Genomic DNA, 16387 nt, shown 5'->3' with positions numbered 1-16387 from the left:
CTCGGATTTGCTTTATATTTATTTACTTATTATTTGTGTGTATGTGCACACCTGCTTGTCTGTATGTGTACCACGTGGGTACCATCAGATCCTCTGGAATTGGAGTTACAGGCAGGTGTGAGCCTTCTAATGTGACCAAACCTGAGTGAGATAGTTCAGCAGTTAAGAGCACTCACTGGTTTTACAGAAGACTGAGGTTTTGGCTCCTAGCATGGTGGTTCACAACAATTCTTAACTCCAGTTCCAGGAGATCCAGCACCTTCTTCTGGATTCCATAGGCACCAGGCACCCATGCAATGCATATACATAAATGTAGGCAAAACACCCCCCCCACACACACACACATAACTAAAAATAACAAAAACCTTTTTTTAAAAAAATGTTAAGGTGCCACTACAATTCAATGAAGGAAAAACCAGAGTCTTCAGACAATGTTCTTGGGACAGCTGGATAACCATATGTTATTAATTAAACTCCAAAATTAAACTCTAATATCCTATCCTTGGCCTTGGGAGGTAGATTAGTCAGTAGAGTACTTGCTTAGCCTGCTAAAAGCCCCGAGTTCCAGCTCCATAAAATTAGGTATGGTGACACTCACCTGTAATCCTAGCAGTTGGGGGGAATGTGGAGACAAGAGGACCAAGAGTTCAAGATCATCCTCGACTACAAGAGTTGAAGGGCTACAGGAGACCACAGATAGCTAAAAACCAAACAATAAAAAATGCCTTTCCCTACACTATATAAAAAATTAACTCAAAACAGATCAGAGAGGCCAGCATAATGACTCAGTGGTGAAAGGTGCCTGCTAACAAGACTAACTACCAGAGTTCAATGCCCAGAACCTACATGAGAGAACTAATTCCCACAAGTTGTCCTCTGCCATGTGCACCCACACACACATATGCACTTCTCTCTCTCTCTCTCTCTCTCTCTCTCTCTCTCTCTCTCTCTCTCACACACACACACACACACACACACACACACACACACACACACACACACACAAAAGGAGGAAGGCAGGGGAGGCAGGAGGGTGAAGAATGGGGGGCTGTCAATCGATCATGGGGTAGAAAGATAGCTCAGTGCTTGCTGCTCTTGCAGAGGACTCAGACTCAGTTCCCAGCACCCACTTGGAGGCTCCCAACCATCTATAACTCCAGTTCCTAGGGACTGACATCTTCTTCTGACCGCTAAGGTCATCAAGTATGCCTGTGGTGCACACATATACACTTAAATATATAAAAAATAAAACAAATAAATCTTTAAGAAAAGAGATCAGATTAGAGAGCTACATTTAAAAGATGAAACTATGAAACTCATAGATACAGAGATATTAAATCTTTAGGATCTTGGATTTGACAATGGTTTTTAACCATTATGAAATTATGAATTTCATATAATTATGAAACAAATACACATGTAACAGAAGGGGGAAAATAAACTGGATTTCATGGAAATAGGAAAGCCCGATGACTGTAATAATCTGTGCAATCCCATGCTACAGTTGAGCTATTACAATGAAGACATGACACCAAACAATGAACACACACGTCAGCTACGAAAGAAAACAGAAAGCCTCGGCCAGACCCACACATGTGCGAGCACAGCGCTCAGGAGGACCAAGCATCGAGTAAGGCTAAAAGATGCAGAGATCTACTAAAACCAGACCTGGATCCCACACCCAGAAATCAACTCAAGATAGGCTACAGATTTCACTTAAAATGTAAAAAGTAAGGCTGTGAGTGTAGTTCAATGATAGCTTGCCTACCATGCATGAGCCTCTGGATTTAATCTTTAGCACCACAAAAGAAGTTCTTATCATAATAAGTAGTTTTAATTTTTAAAAGATTTGTGTGTATGAGTGTTTTGCCTGCATGTATATATGCACACCATGTGCATGCATGGTGCCAGAAGAGGAAATAGATCCTTGGAACTGGAGTTACAAGATAGATGGTTGTGAGCTCTTAACTGCTGAACCACCTCTCCAGCCCAGTAATATTTTTTAAAGTGCAATTTTGACGATAGATTCCTTAAGATACAAAATCTCTAAACACCTGATAAATCCTGAATTCTTTTTCTTTTTTTTTCAAGACAGGGTTTCTCTGAGTGACAGACCTAGCTGTCCTGGAACTCACTTTGTAGACCAGGCTGGCCTCGAACAGAGATCTGCCTGCCTCTGCCTCCTTAGTGCTGGGATCAAAGGCATGTGCCACCACGCCTGGCCCAAATCCTGAATTCTTATTTAAAAAAAAAAAAAGTCAATGTGCTTTATTGAAATCAAGAGACCCTTTTATTAAAAGCTGGAAGCTGGACAGAGAGGTACTGGGAGGCAGAAGGACAGAGAGTACAAAGCCATCCTTGGCTACACATACAAGACCAGCCTAGGCTACATGAGATCTTGTCTCAAAAAATTAAACATAGCATCTAGGAAGATGGTTAAAGTGCTTACTGCTCAAGCATGAAGAACTGAGTTCAGATCCCCAACATCCACAAAAGTCAGTTTAGCAACTGTGTGCCTGTGATCCCACACACACACACACACACACACACACAGAAAAAGACCCTATCTCTAAATAAATAAATATATAAGTTGGAGAGCAATAGAGGAAGACACCCAACATCAACCTCTGGCCTCATCACCCACAGGCATGAATGAACTAACCCTCTCTCAAAAAACAAAAAAACTAAATGTAAAGTAATAAAAATAAAACCAGGAACCATGTTCATCAAAGTCTTTTTCTTGTATTTGTGGGTTTTTTTAGTGAAATACTTTGACATCCCTTACTGGATTTTATTTTAGTGGCTATCATGGAGATTATAGTTAACATCCTATATTTATAACACTCTAATATATGAATTCACACCACCTTATTCCTAACCAGTAACATAAAAATCCATGCCTGATTAGCAGGAATATAAACTATACAACTCCTGAAGAAGAGTAAGCTGGCAACATCCATCAAAAGTATAAGGTGGCCAGGTGGTGGTGGTGGTAGTGGTGGTGGTGCACGCCTTTAATCCCAGCACCTGGGAGGCAGAGCCAGGTGGATCTCTGAGTTCAAGACCTGTTGTTCTACAGAGCGAGATCCAGGACAGGCACCAAAACAGCACAGAGAAACTTGGTCTCGAAAAAACCAAAATAAATAAATATAAGAATAAAAATAAAAAAAATAATAAAGGAAAGGCTGACTTACCTCTAAGAAGGAATTCCACAAATGAGTAATTGTTAAACTTCATTTATTTGCTTGTTTGCTGTGGGGTGAGTAGTAGGTTTACACATACAGAGCAAGCATGTAGAGGACAGAGGACAATGAGTGGGAGTTGGTTTTTTTCCTTCCACCATGTGGGTTCCAGGGGCTGAACTCAGGTTGTCCATCAAGCTTTGCAGAAAGCACCTTTACACACGAGCCATCTGACCTGCCCGCCCCCTACTTATTTTTCAGTTTTGTGTGCATGGGGGCTGCCCTCAGAATCCAGAGCTATCAGGTGTCCTGGATCCAGAACTGCAGGCAGTAGTAAGCCACCTGACAGAGGTGCTCGGAACCAAATTCAGGTCCTCTTAACCACTGAGTTACATCTCTCTGGACACCCAGAAGCTTTATATTTTTAATAGTTTAAGATTAAAAACAACAAAAATATCTACCAATTAGACTGGTTAGATAAACTATGCTAAGAGTATACAAAAATACAAGTACTACAAACTGTAAGCAAAAATAAACAAGGTATGTTCATTGATAAGGAAAGATCTTCAGGATATATCGGTGTGATGGTTGATCTTCACTGTCAAGAAGATGACTGGCTTTGGAATCACCTGGGAGACCCATGTCTAGATATGTCTCTAAGTGCATTTCCAGAAAGGTTAAATTCAAGAGAGAAAACTCTGAAGATGGGCTGAAGTCCCTGAATCCAAAGGAAAACCAGCATTTGTCACTGTTTTCTAATGTGGGATGTGCCTTTCCCACCATGATGGACCGAACCCTCCAACCGTGAACCCAACCAACCCTTCCTTCCTCACACTGCTTTTGTCAGACACTTTGTCATGGTCAAGAGAACTAACTCAATTGGCAAATTTGTAAAAAAGCACAGTGTGGATCTGGAGAAATAAGAACACTGGCTGCACAAGCTTGAGGATCTGAATTCAAATCCCCAACACCCACACACAAATCCAGGCATGTCCCCAGTGTCCAGTGCCGTAAGAGACAAAAACAGTAGGAGCAATAGTGTTTGCTGCTGGTCAGCTTAGCTCCAGGTTCAGTGAGAGACCTGTGTTAAGGGGTAGGTAAAGAATGACACAGCAGGACACTTGACATTCTCCCCTCCCTCTGTACATGCATGGATATGTACATCTTCACACATATGGGAGCATATACTACCCCTAAACCCATAGCACATATACTACACAGACAGACAGACAGACAGACACACACACACACACACACACACACACACACACACACACACACACACACACAGAGCACAATACCAAATAGTATATTTACTGTGATAACTGCATAAAGGGGGGTGGGGCTAAGCATGTGGGCAAGAAGAGCTATACCATGGAGACCATTGCAACTCCTGAATTTGTTATTATCCTAAGACTGCTCTATAAAAATAGTCTTCTAAGCCAGGAAATAGTGGCTCATGCTATTAATCCTTTAAGGAGGCAGAGGCAGGTGGATCTCTGAATTCAAGGACAGCCTGGGCTATAGAGTGAGCTCCAGGACAGGACAGCCAGGGCTAGACAGAGAAACCCTGTCTCAAAAAACCAAAGGGGAAAAAAAGCCTTCCAAAAAGGAAACAAAATACTTAAACTGAAAAGTGAGATTAGAGTGTATATGCATTAAAAAATCCTAGAGTAGCTGAGTATGGTGGCACAGGCCTATAATCCTAGTATTTAGGAAGCTAAAGCAGGAGACCAGCCTGGGCTACGAAGACAGATCTTGTTGTCATCACCCCTGTACCCCTCACTCCACCCCTCCGGCCCCCACCCTACCCCAAAAAATCTTCTGGAAAGATATATAAGAAACAAAGAAGAACATTTCATTATAGATACTTTTCTATGCTTTGGTTTCAGGACCAAGAGAATATATTTCGTGTTTACATGACCAGGTGTGGTGGTGCACACCTGTAATTCCAGCATCCAGAAGGCAGAGGCAGGCTGATCTCTTCAAGCTGGAGGCCAGCCTGGCCTATATAGTAACTTCCAGACCAGTCAGAGCTAAACCATTAGACCCCCACCCCCACCAAAAAAAAGAAAAAAGAAGAAAGAAAGAAAGAAAGAAAACTCACACCACAGAGGAAAAGAATAGGCAGAGCTTCTAAACGAGCTTGTGAACAGGCAGCACACCTCACACTCCACAAGTTACCTCTAGCCATCAGACACTGCTCGCCTGTGCAGACGACTGTCAGCTTGCCTGTAACTTAGCAAGCTACCCACCGACACTCCATCTGCCCAGCCCAACAGTGCTGCGATCCGCTACTTTGCACATCTTGCACTGAACACAGAAGTGGACCTGCTGGATGAAGATAAAGAGCACCCACACTCAGATGCACTATCAGGAAACTCCCCTCTCTGGCTGCACTGACAGTGAGGGGCTGAGAAGGCTTCGGTCCTGTCCCACTCACCAAACTACCCAGGACATCCCCTTCCTCCTCCTGATGCTATCATCTTTCCAAAAGTCGGCATTTCATCCACTAATGATGCTCTTCCTGTGTGCACACATGGACACTTTCAACTTCATGCCACCACTATCTCCTTCCACATCCTAGCTCACTTGTTCTAGTGACACAGTACTTCTCTATGTTTAGTTTGTGCACATGTTTGCGTGAGCACGTAAGTGTGAAAGTGGAAGCCAAAGAACCACCTTTGGTATCATTCTTTAGGTGTCTTGTACTTTAAGAGTCTCACTAACCTGAAGCTTGCCAAGTAGAGCCCCAGGGACCTGCCTGTTTGAGCCTCCCCAGTGCTGGGATTACAAGTGTGCACCACCACACCCAGTATTTTTACTTGAGTTCTAGGGTTCAAACTCAAGTCCTCTAACACTTTACCAACTGAGTCATCTCCCCCACCCCATGTTACCCCTTTAACTGCTTTCTTTTTTCTTTCTTTCTTTTTTTTTTTTCCTGAGACAGGGTTTCTCTGTGTAGCCCTGGCTGTCCTGGAACCCACTCTGCAGACCAGACTGGCCTTGAACTCAGAGACCTGCCTGTCTCTGCCTCCTAAGTGCTGGGATTAAAGGTGTGTGCCGCCGCCGCCGCCGCCGCCGCCGCCGCCACCGCCACCACCACCACCGCCACCACCCCACCCCTAAGTGCTTCTCTTTAATTTCTTAAAACATTTGTGTGAACTCTTTAATGTACTTTACAGTTTTTTTGCTACCATGTCAAATGATGTACAGTGTATTTTTTCTAATACAGAATATTTTATTTTATGAATCAAATTTGGCAATGCTTTCTTTCATGGCATCTAGAGTTAGTGCTGAGCATGGCAAGTCCTTTTATATCCCAAGATGATAAAAATACTTGAGAGTATTCTAAGAAACGCAGAATGGTTTCTTCCTATTGAGAAACATTTTATTTATTGATACATTTGAGGGAAAGCTGTGTGTAGTGCACACCCACATTTGTGTGCATGTGCACACCCATGTGCACGTGCTGTGTGTAGATCAAAGGCCAGGTCTTTCCCTCTGTTGTTCCTCACCTCATTTGTAAGACAGAATCTCTCAGTGAACCCAGGGCTAACAGTGTTGTCATCCCGCCCAGCCTTTTCCATGGGAGAGGGAGATCCAACCTCAGGTCCCATACTCGTACATCAGTGAGCCATCTCCCTACCGAGCCATCTCCCCAGCTCCAAGGACTTCAAGGAGGCTTCAAAAAAGAAAGGCCTTGCTGCCTGGCTCACCGTAATTTCTTTCATGCCTTTGTCTCTTTGTGATCCTAACCATCCCAACAGACCTTGAAGGGAAACTCTTGGCCTCTTATCTGTCCCCACTCTCCTAAGTGATGCTTCTGCATATGGTTGAAGTAAACACACCCAGAATGCCTCTCCAAGGTGGTTCTTCCTGGTCCCTGAGGAGTGAAGCTACAAAGATAGGAATCTGGAATTCTCAGCTGTCACTCTCTCTTCCAAGGAGAGAATTGCCTGAGAGATGAAGCCGACAGGCAAAGACTATAAAAAAGCTGACTGAATTAAAAGGCCCTGCATCAAGCTATTTCCAAGGCCATCTCCATCTTTTTTCCTCCCACAATCTGGTCTCTCTTCCACCAGTACTCATCTGAGTTAGGATTCTACTGCCTGCAATTAAGATGGACTGAACAACTCAGGGCTTTCCTTAAGTAGAAGGAAGTAAACAATGACATAAACAAGCGGAAGCATTTCCATTGAAGCTTAAGCGATCCCAAAGATTGATTGGACTCCTTTTAAATACCATTTTGATTGAAGTCTACCCTTGAATATTATTATTTAGAGAAATTAAAGCTAAATACATTACATGTCATTTAAAAGTTGTTTTGAATTATGCATTTTATTTTATGTGTCCGAGTGTTTTGCCTGCATGTATGTGTGTGTACCACAAGGATGCCTGTTACCTCCAGATGTTCGAAGAGGACACTGGTACTCTGCAACTCTCCACTTTTATTTTTTGAGACAGGCTCTCTCACTGAACCTGAAGCTCACTGATTTATCTAGACTGGATAGCCAGCAAGCTCCAAGGATCCACTTGTTACTACCCAGCCCCAACCCCGGGGTTGACATGCAAACTGCCACGCCTGGGTTTTACGTGGTGCCGGGGATCAGTTCTCAGGTCTTCATTTTTGCATGGTAAGCACTTTACTGTCTGAGCTATCTCCCCTGAGTACCATGTTCTGGCTTACTTTCTTTCTTCTTTTCTTCCTCCCTCCCTTCCTTTCTTCCTGCTGACGTCCTGGAGCTCACTAGGTAGACCAAGACAGAGGGCTGCTTTTAAAGGGGTGTGTCACCAGCTCTGTCTAGCTTACTTTTTCTTTTAGTCATCACATGCTGTGGTGGTTTGCATGAGAATGCCCCCCCGCCCCCAAGGCTCATATGTTTGCATGCTTGATCCCCAGTTGGTGGCACTGTTGGGAAAAATTAAAGATGTGGCCTTGTTGAAGGAGGTGTCATTGGAGGTGGGCTTTGAGGTTTCAAAAGTCCATGTGAGGCCCAGTCTCTCTCCTCTCTCTGCCTCAGATCAGGACATAACCTCTTAACTGCTGCTCCTGTCTGTTGCCATGCTCCCTGCCATGATGATCATGGACGCACCCTCTTCTATAAGTTGCCTTGGTCATGGTGTCTCTTCATGGCAACAGAACAATAACTAAGACAAGTGCCTGCAGGAGGATGTATACTGGGTGTATACTGCCCTAAACATACCCCACAGTGCAATGGCTACCACAAAAGGCAGGGTTAGTACCTGCAAAGACTTAAACATCCTTCCTTTTACCGTCTTGGAAAACACTACTTCTTGAACCACAGTTACATTATAACAGGAAATAAAATCTAAAAACCCTTATGAAAAGCCAGTCCAATTAATATATCTCATTATGGCCCTCCTCAGTCAGGCAGCACACATCAAGGTAAGCAGTGTCGTGGGCTAGAGAAACCATCCCACCAGAGACAGCACCTGAGCCTTTTTGCTTTTTACATTTTTTTAAAGAAAGGGTTTTGTGTAACCCAGGATGACCCTGAACTCCTGATCTTCCTGCCTCCACCTCCCAAGTGCCACAATTATAGACACTTGCTATGCACCCAGTTTATGCAATGCTGGGTATCGAACCCAGGCCTTTGTGCATGCTAAGCAAGAACTCTTAACAACTGAGCTACACCCCAGCCTCCATTTCAATGTTTCAGGAAGAACTCAGGAGGGACAGACAGCTTTTACAGGCTGAGTCTGACTATCATGATGCAGTGTGACAGGCAGAGGAAGAGATGGCAGCTGTGGCTGCAGCACAGAGTCTACATACTCCACGTCTGCAACGAGGTCATGGACGTTGGACAGGAGGACAGAAGGTCTTACCCACAGAAGACTGGAACTGGGATGGCGCTGGAAGGGAAATATTTGGCACTGAGAGTGTGAAGACCTCTGCTGGGGACTGGACGGAGGGGGTGTCTTCTGCTGGTGGTGTGAAATCTATCTCATCATCAAAATTATCTTCAAATTCCTGCAATCAAAAAAAATCGCTTAAGAAAAGCAGGCTGTGAATGCTGAAACAAGGAGTGTTTACGTGTTCATCTGGAACACCCGGCCATAGTTTTATCCAATTCATATTTACTTCTAGTAAAAAGCACAAGTAATTATGCTCACTAACTCCAAATAGCAGAAAAAATAAGATGTTTTCTTTCTTGTTTTGCCTTGTTTTTCAGGCTAGACTCCCATATCCTAGGCTAGCCTGCAGCTCCTGACCCTCCTGCTCCTTCTCCCCACGTGCTAGGACAGCAAGCATGTACCACCATATCTAGAGTGAGAATAAGATTTTAAAGTAAGCAATAAACATTTTATGTAATTTTTTAAACTGACAGCTTAAAAGTTTAAAAAAAAATTCTAAAATGCCCACAGAACTTAACCTGGAAATATCTGCTCAGGCTTAAAAGTTTCAAGGACTGAAAAGGCCAAGAATTGTTAAGAGATTAAACAATTCTTTCAAAAGAATCATTATTTACTGTCACAAATCTCTTTGCAAACTGGGTCAAAGTTAATTTTATTCTGAAATTTTCTAATTGCACTTCTAACTGCAATGTGATTTCTACTGAAATAAAGAGTTTAAAAATTCAGATATTTAAGTGGCTGGGGAGAGGGTTCAATGTAGAGCACTTGTTGCTCTTGCAGAGAATCTGGGTTCAGTTCTCAGTCCGCACGACATTAACAGCTGGCTCTTCATATGTGCTTGTGCACATACTCACATACACATATATGCATAGTTACAAATAATAAAAGTACTCTGCTTTAAAAAGAAACCATGCCAGGAGCTGGGTGTGGCAGGCAGCACATACCTTGTAATCCCAGTTACTCAGGAGATCTAGGCAAAATAGAAAGTTCAAGGCCAGTCTCTACTATGGAGTAAGTTCAAGGCCAGCCTGGCCAACTTAGTAAGAATATGTCTCAAAATAAATAAATGCAATACAGTAGAAAGAGGGCTGGAGTCAGTGGTGCTGCACTAGCCTAGCATGTGGCAGAGCTTGGGCTCCATCCCAGCACCACAAAACAAAGCCATCTGAGACTGCTTCGGGAATCTTCAATGACCTGGATGGGCAAATGCTATCTTGACCCCTCCTATTCTCATCCATGTGAGCTGGGTGTCCTTCGGGGGCCCAGGTGAACTTAACGGAGCTATAGAAGATTAACAAGCCATCCCTTACTTCAGATAATTATCAAGTGTCATCCCTCAGAGCACCAGAATAGAGACAGGGAACAGATTCAGGAACAAAACTCTTCCTTTTTTTTTTTGCCATCACTTTCCTTTTCTGTCCCATTCCCTTAGCGACCCACCCACTACAAGAAAAAACTACAAACAGTATTGGGAGACTTCTGACATTTAGGTTTCTGCACACACGTGAGCAGACATTCTCAGGCACTAAACCACACTACTGCTACTTGCATGCAGCTAAAAGGAGGTTCTGAAAGTCCAGTGTGAGAGTCAACGCTGGGTGTGATGGTGCAGCACTGGCAGGGCTGAGCCAGCAGCATCTCTAGTTCAAGGCCAGCCTCAGCTGCAGGGTGAAACACTGGCTCAAAAGAGAAAGGAAGCTGCGTGTGATGACTTACAGCACTTGGGAAGTGGAGGAAGGAGGGCCAAGGCTCAAGGCTACTAGGGGCTACACGAGATTTTGTTCAAGGAAAAAAAAAAAAGAAGAAAAGTAAAAAAAGAAAAGTGGGAGAAAAACCTGTTCCATTTTTATGCCTGTGGCACGTGGGTCAGAGGACAAGTTTGGGTGTTGGCCTTTGCTTTCCACTGTCTGAAACAGGTCTTCTTGTTGTCCTCTACTGCATATGTCAGGCTAGTTGGTCCTCTAGCTTCTGGGAAGCCTCCCATCTCCCCTCTGGGACACTGGGATCACAGACACATGTTACTGTGTCTGGCTTTACACAGGTTCTGAGGATTTGAACTCAGGTCCTCACACTTCCATAGCAGCTGCTTTACCCACCGAACTACCTTCCCAGCTCCCAGCTGTACATTCATAACCCCTCTCTTGGTAAAAGGATTTCATCCATCACACCTTAAAAATGTCACTTAAAATTAGGCAGCAATTATGATATACCAGTAGATATGCCAGTAGACTCTAAAGATTCAGGGAGATGATACTGTGTAATAACAATAAAAAAAAAAAAAAAAGGAGATAAAGCCAAATGGCTTCCTGATCTGTAAATGTCTTCCCCAGGGCCACTCAGCCCCTGCAACTGCAGAGCTCTAAGTCTAAAGGAAACCAACCAACACATCATCAACATCAATAAATACTCATTCAGTCACAGACTCTGAAGCTGGAGAGCTCAAACACACTGCAGCCTTGCATCAGTCATGGGGCAGCTGCAAAGTGATGTACATTCCCAGACTCTGAGCTGCATCACAATTGGCTCCCTTGTGAATACTCACATTCAAACACCCAGATCAATCTAAGGCAAGGATGCAGTATCTGGAAACATGAGAAGAGGCCAGACTTTGGTATCAACAACCCCATCAGACTTTTATCTTTGTCCCCAAGTGGCCAGGTTTCTGTGCAAAGTCCCTTGGCAGGACTGATGGCCAGGGGATACAGATTCTGGATCTATTGTTGTGCTCAACAGGGAAGTCAGCAAGTTCCCACAGAAGCGTGTGCATCGATGTGAGCCTTGGGGGCAGGGTGTTGATGCATAAAGCCCACAGGTGCCCACAGGCCACCACTACCACAGACTGTGGTCTGGGCTGAGGATTCCCTACAGGTCTCCCCTGCATTTAGCTTTCTGTGCAGGGCAAAGCGTTGAGCCAGGAGGACAGTGTACTTCCCTATCTCCTCAGAGGCACCACAGATTCCAAGTGCAGACAGCACAGAATAAAAATGACTTGAGGGGGTCTGGAGAGAGAGCTCAGTCCATAAAGTACTTGCTGTGAAAGTGTTTTGAGACAGGCTGTCCTAGAGCTAGCAATCCTCTCCCCTGAGCTTCCCACAGTCTGGGATCACATTCATACAATCATCACACCCAGCTTATATACTCCTTCTAAGCAAGTGTTGCGAGGCCCTAATACGTCAACACATGAGCAATAAATAATTTCTAGAAAGAGTTCCCAGTTGGTTTGCTGATAGATCCCATCCATCTGTTGCTACTATGCCAGATCCTCTGTTATACTGACTGTAGATAGGAAGGGTCCTAGTGGGAAGTGTTATTCACTTTAGGGAATTAAGGTTTAGAGACAAACTTGAGGTTTCCAGTACCCTTCCTCATACACGAAAAACTGAGGAAATCCCTTTGCTTTTATGAGCTAATGATCACAAATTTGTCAGCTTACACAAAAGTCTGAAAGAAACCAAAACCTGCCTGATCTTCTGTGCAGACAGACTATGAATAAGTGAATTCCATCACCACACACTGTTCCTTATTTAAACAAAAACTTAAGACACACCACCAATAAGTGCTTACTGTCAAAGAGGTTCCAAGAAGGCTGGGGAGACAGCTTGGTTGGTAAACTGCTTGCTCTGCAAGCCTGAGGACCCGAGTTCAATCCCCAGCACCATGTAAAAGCCAAACATAAGCAGGACGGGGTGGCACATACCTTTAATCCCAGCACTCGGGAGGCAGAGGCAGGCGGATCTCTGTGAGTTCGAGGCCAGCCTGGACTACAGAGCAAGATCCAGGACAGCCAGAGCTACATAGAGAAACCCTGTCTTGGAAAACCAAAAAAAAAAAAAAAAAAAAAATCAAAAACAAAACAGAACAAAAAGCAAGACATGGTGATGCACACCTGTAATCCCATTGCTAGGGAGGTGAAGATAGGCAGAACCCTGGGAGTCACTGACCAGTCAGCCTAGCCTTATCCATGAACACCAGTCTCAATGAGAGATCCTGTCTCCAAAAAAACAAAAACACCCAACTTGGGATGGCTCCCAAAGAACAACCTATAAGGTTGACCTCTGGTCTCTATATGCACATGCACACATATAGAAGTGTACTTGCACAAACATGTGTATGCATACATACTCCCTAAGGCAGGGCTGACAAACTATAGCTGATGGGTTAATTCCAAGTCGCCTACTTTTGTCAATCAAATTATACTGGCACAAAGTCAGGCCCATCTGTCAACAGAGCATCTGTCATTGATACAGCACTACAATGGCAGGGTGGAGGGTGAGAAGGCTATAGCAGAGAGATTCTGTGGCCCACAACACTTTGCTGTACACAAGGACAGGAAAAGAAAAGTCCAGTGACCCTTGCTCCCAAGAGAATGTGATCCACAGTAATGCTACTGATAAATGTCTCAGCTGTTTTAGGGATGGGGAAATGACTCAGTCAATAAACTGCTTGCCTTGTACACATGAAGAGGACCTGAGTTCAATCTCCCAAACACATGTAAAAATGCTGGATGTGATTGCAAGGCCCAGCACTAGGGAGGTAGAGACAGGTGGATCCCTGGGGTTTGATGGCCAGCCAGTCCTTCCTACTCAGCAGACTCCAGGCCAGCGAGAGACTCTGTCTCAAAAGGGTGTCACTGAGGATGGCACCTGAGGTTGTAGTCTGGCTTCTATGTGTATTCACCTGTGCATGTGAACAACGTGTACAGTGTGTGAAGCATAAGCATGCGTGCACACACACACACACACACACACACACACACACACACACACACACACGCATTTTAAAAACCAGCAGCTGATTTTAAATGTCCATGCCATCTGTGCTCACCTTAAAGTCTATTTCTGGGTCCTTACAGCAGGAAACACAGTTTGCAATTAACACTATCAGGATCATTAAACTGCACACGGACAGGATCACAAACAGGGAGGGAACTTCTGCCACAAGTGCTTCCCCTGCAAAGACAGAAATTATGTTAAAATGTAATTCCCAAGTCGACTTTAATTGACTGAACCAACACCTTTTCTTCTAGATATAAATGGGACCAAGAGCTCACAAAAAATACTGCTTCACCACTCTAGAGGAGTCCAAGTGCTGGCCAAGTCAACTCTGTATTTTAAAGCAACAGTAGATTTGGAGAGGTACTGCAAAGAAAACAGCTCCAGTCCTTCCGCTGAGCTTCACTGGTGCTCAGATCTTACATCTGCATGGCACTTTCCTACCATGAGAGCAAGACTCGTAGGCAGGATGAGCCGAGCTTCAGACTGTCCTTAATTGTCTCCTAGTCTCCTCCAATTTCTGACAGTTTCTCAACACTCAACAGTCTTTCCAACACTTCTGGAGAGTGCTGATCAGTCACGTGTGGTATGTCCCTCAACTTGGGTGGCCTAATGTTCCCAAGACCATGGAGTGGTCACAGGTATTTGGGGAGAATCTAAAACAGCACAGGAGGGAACACCTCCACTCCTGCACTTGCAGCACATCAGAGGCACATGACTTGTTCCAGGTGGCGTGAACTTTGGCCATGTGATCCAAGGGGTCTTGTCATCATCAAGTCAGACTTGATTTGCCTTATGAGCAGAGCCAAAGCCCAGTGCATATCCACTGATGAAAACTGAGAGGCCCAAAATGAACTGCAAACAGGAACTAGGTTCTTTTTCAATAACCAGTCTGTTTGTAAAAGCAATACTGATGCCCCATCCTTGCCAGGAGGTGCTGAGGAGCTAGCTGAAAACTTCCTGGAATCTGTGTATCAGCCAAGGTTTGTCAAGAATCTACTAGAAAGGCTGGAGAGACGGCTCAGTGGTTAAGAACATTGGCTTCTCTTCCAGAAGAATGGGTTTGATTCCTAGGACCTAATGGAGGCTAACAACCATCAGTAACTCCAGTTCCAGGGGAACCCTCTGAGGCACTGCATCCACACAGTCAACATATATACATTCAGGTAAAACACGCATACAAAGAAAATAAAAATAAATCCTTTTTTCCAAATAGGCCTGATTCTGGCCTGGAACTCACTGAAAATAGATCAGACTGACTTCAAACTCACAGAAACACCTGCCTCTGCCTACTGAGTACTGCTATCACGTCCAGCCTTCTACCATATAAATATTTGACATGAAGTCTCTGTACCTGGATCCCACTAAGTTCTGGAATGGCTGGTCAGCAAGCCCCAGTGATCTCCCTGCCTCTGCCACCCCAGCACTGGGACTGCATCTGTGTACCACCACTTCTAGCTTTTGTACACAGGTACTGGGGGTCAAACTCAGGTCCTCATGCTCACTCAGGAAGCAATTTAATGACTGAGCTATCTCCCCAAGCCTGTCAGTGATTTATTTATTCTTAATAACTACACCTCATCCCCTGGATGCACATAATAAAGACCAAATATGACCCTAGAGAACTGTATAGCTGAGTGCTTTCCTATCCAATATGTCAGATTTTACTCATTTTCAAAACATGGTTTGTCAGTGGGCGGTGGCAGTGCACGTCTTTATCCAACACTTGGGAGGCAGAGGCAGGTGGATCTCTGAGCCTGGTCTACAAATCAAGCTCCAGGACAGCTAGGGCTGTTACACAGAGAAACTCTGTCACGAAAAAACAAAACAAAACAAACAAAAAAACATGGTTTTCCACCACTTTTTTTTATGTGGATGCATGTGCAGGTTCTCGTGTGTGTGTGTGTGTGTGTGTGTGTGTGTGTGTGTGTGTGTGTGTGTGCGCGCGCGCGTGTGCACGCGCACGCGCGCGCAGGTCGGGGGCTGATGTCAGCAATCTCAGTCACTTTTTCATCTTATCCTTTCATGGCAGGATCTCTCAATCAAACCCAGAGTTCATTGATATGGCTAGTCACCCCCACTTCACCTTGAGGGCTGCCATGGTGAATACCTGAATACCTGGTATTCACATGGATTCAGGGGATCCAAACTCCAGGCCCCTTTCTTGAGTGACAAGTGCTTTAAAAGCTGCTGGACTATCTTCCCAATCCCCCTCCCCTTTTTGTTCAGATAGGGTCTTGCTACATAACCCAGGCTGCCCTCAAGCTTTCCATTCTTCCTCAGCATCCTGAGTGTCAGAATTATAGATGTGCACTAATGTGTCCAGCTTGCCCACCACATTTTAACATCTCTGAATTTCGAGTACATCACACCTGAAATCAAGTTGGTTTAACTGGCAACATTCTTTTTTTGTAATGGTACAAAAGGAAAGATGTGGCTTGTAATTGATTGCAGCTGAGATTTGATTAAAGGCAGCATTATTTCATCTGATTGGCACAACACCTGATGGAACTGGACCAGCTCCACATCATAGATAAGGAAACTGATATGCCC

General features: G+C 44.3%; 1 protein-coding gene across 2 annotated transcripts in view; it reads right to left on the bottom strand.

The window, feature by feature from the left end:
- Lmtk2 (lemur tyrosine kinase 2) overlaps positions 1–16387 on the bottom strand; it is a 95966-nt gene that overhangs the window by 53245 nt on the left and 26334 nt on the right. For both annotated transcript variants that reach the window (XM_052754408.1, XM_052754409.1), the window contains exons 2-3: positions 13887–14011; positions 9033–9177 (exon numbers count right to left, since the gene is read on the bottom strand). In XM_052754408.1, coding sequence (XP_052610368.1) covers positions 9033–9177; positions 13887–14011 — 270 coding nt within the window. The remainder of the gene's footprint in view (positions 1–9032; positions 9178–13886; positions 14012–16387) is intronic.

The sequence above is a fragment of the Peromyscus californicus genome, unplaced genomic scaffold (assembly GCF_007827085.1).
Source record: "Peromyscus californicus insignis strain IS unplaced genomic scaffold, ASM782708v3 Scaffold_2__1_contigs__length_46816999, whole genome shotgun sequence".
NCBI classification, from domain to species: Eukaryota; Metazoa; Chordata; class Mammalia; order Rodentia; family Cricetidae; genus Peromyscus; species Peromyscus californicus.
This window is presented reverse-complemented; position numbering and strand designations above follow the sequence as displayed.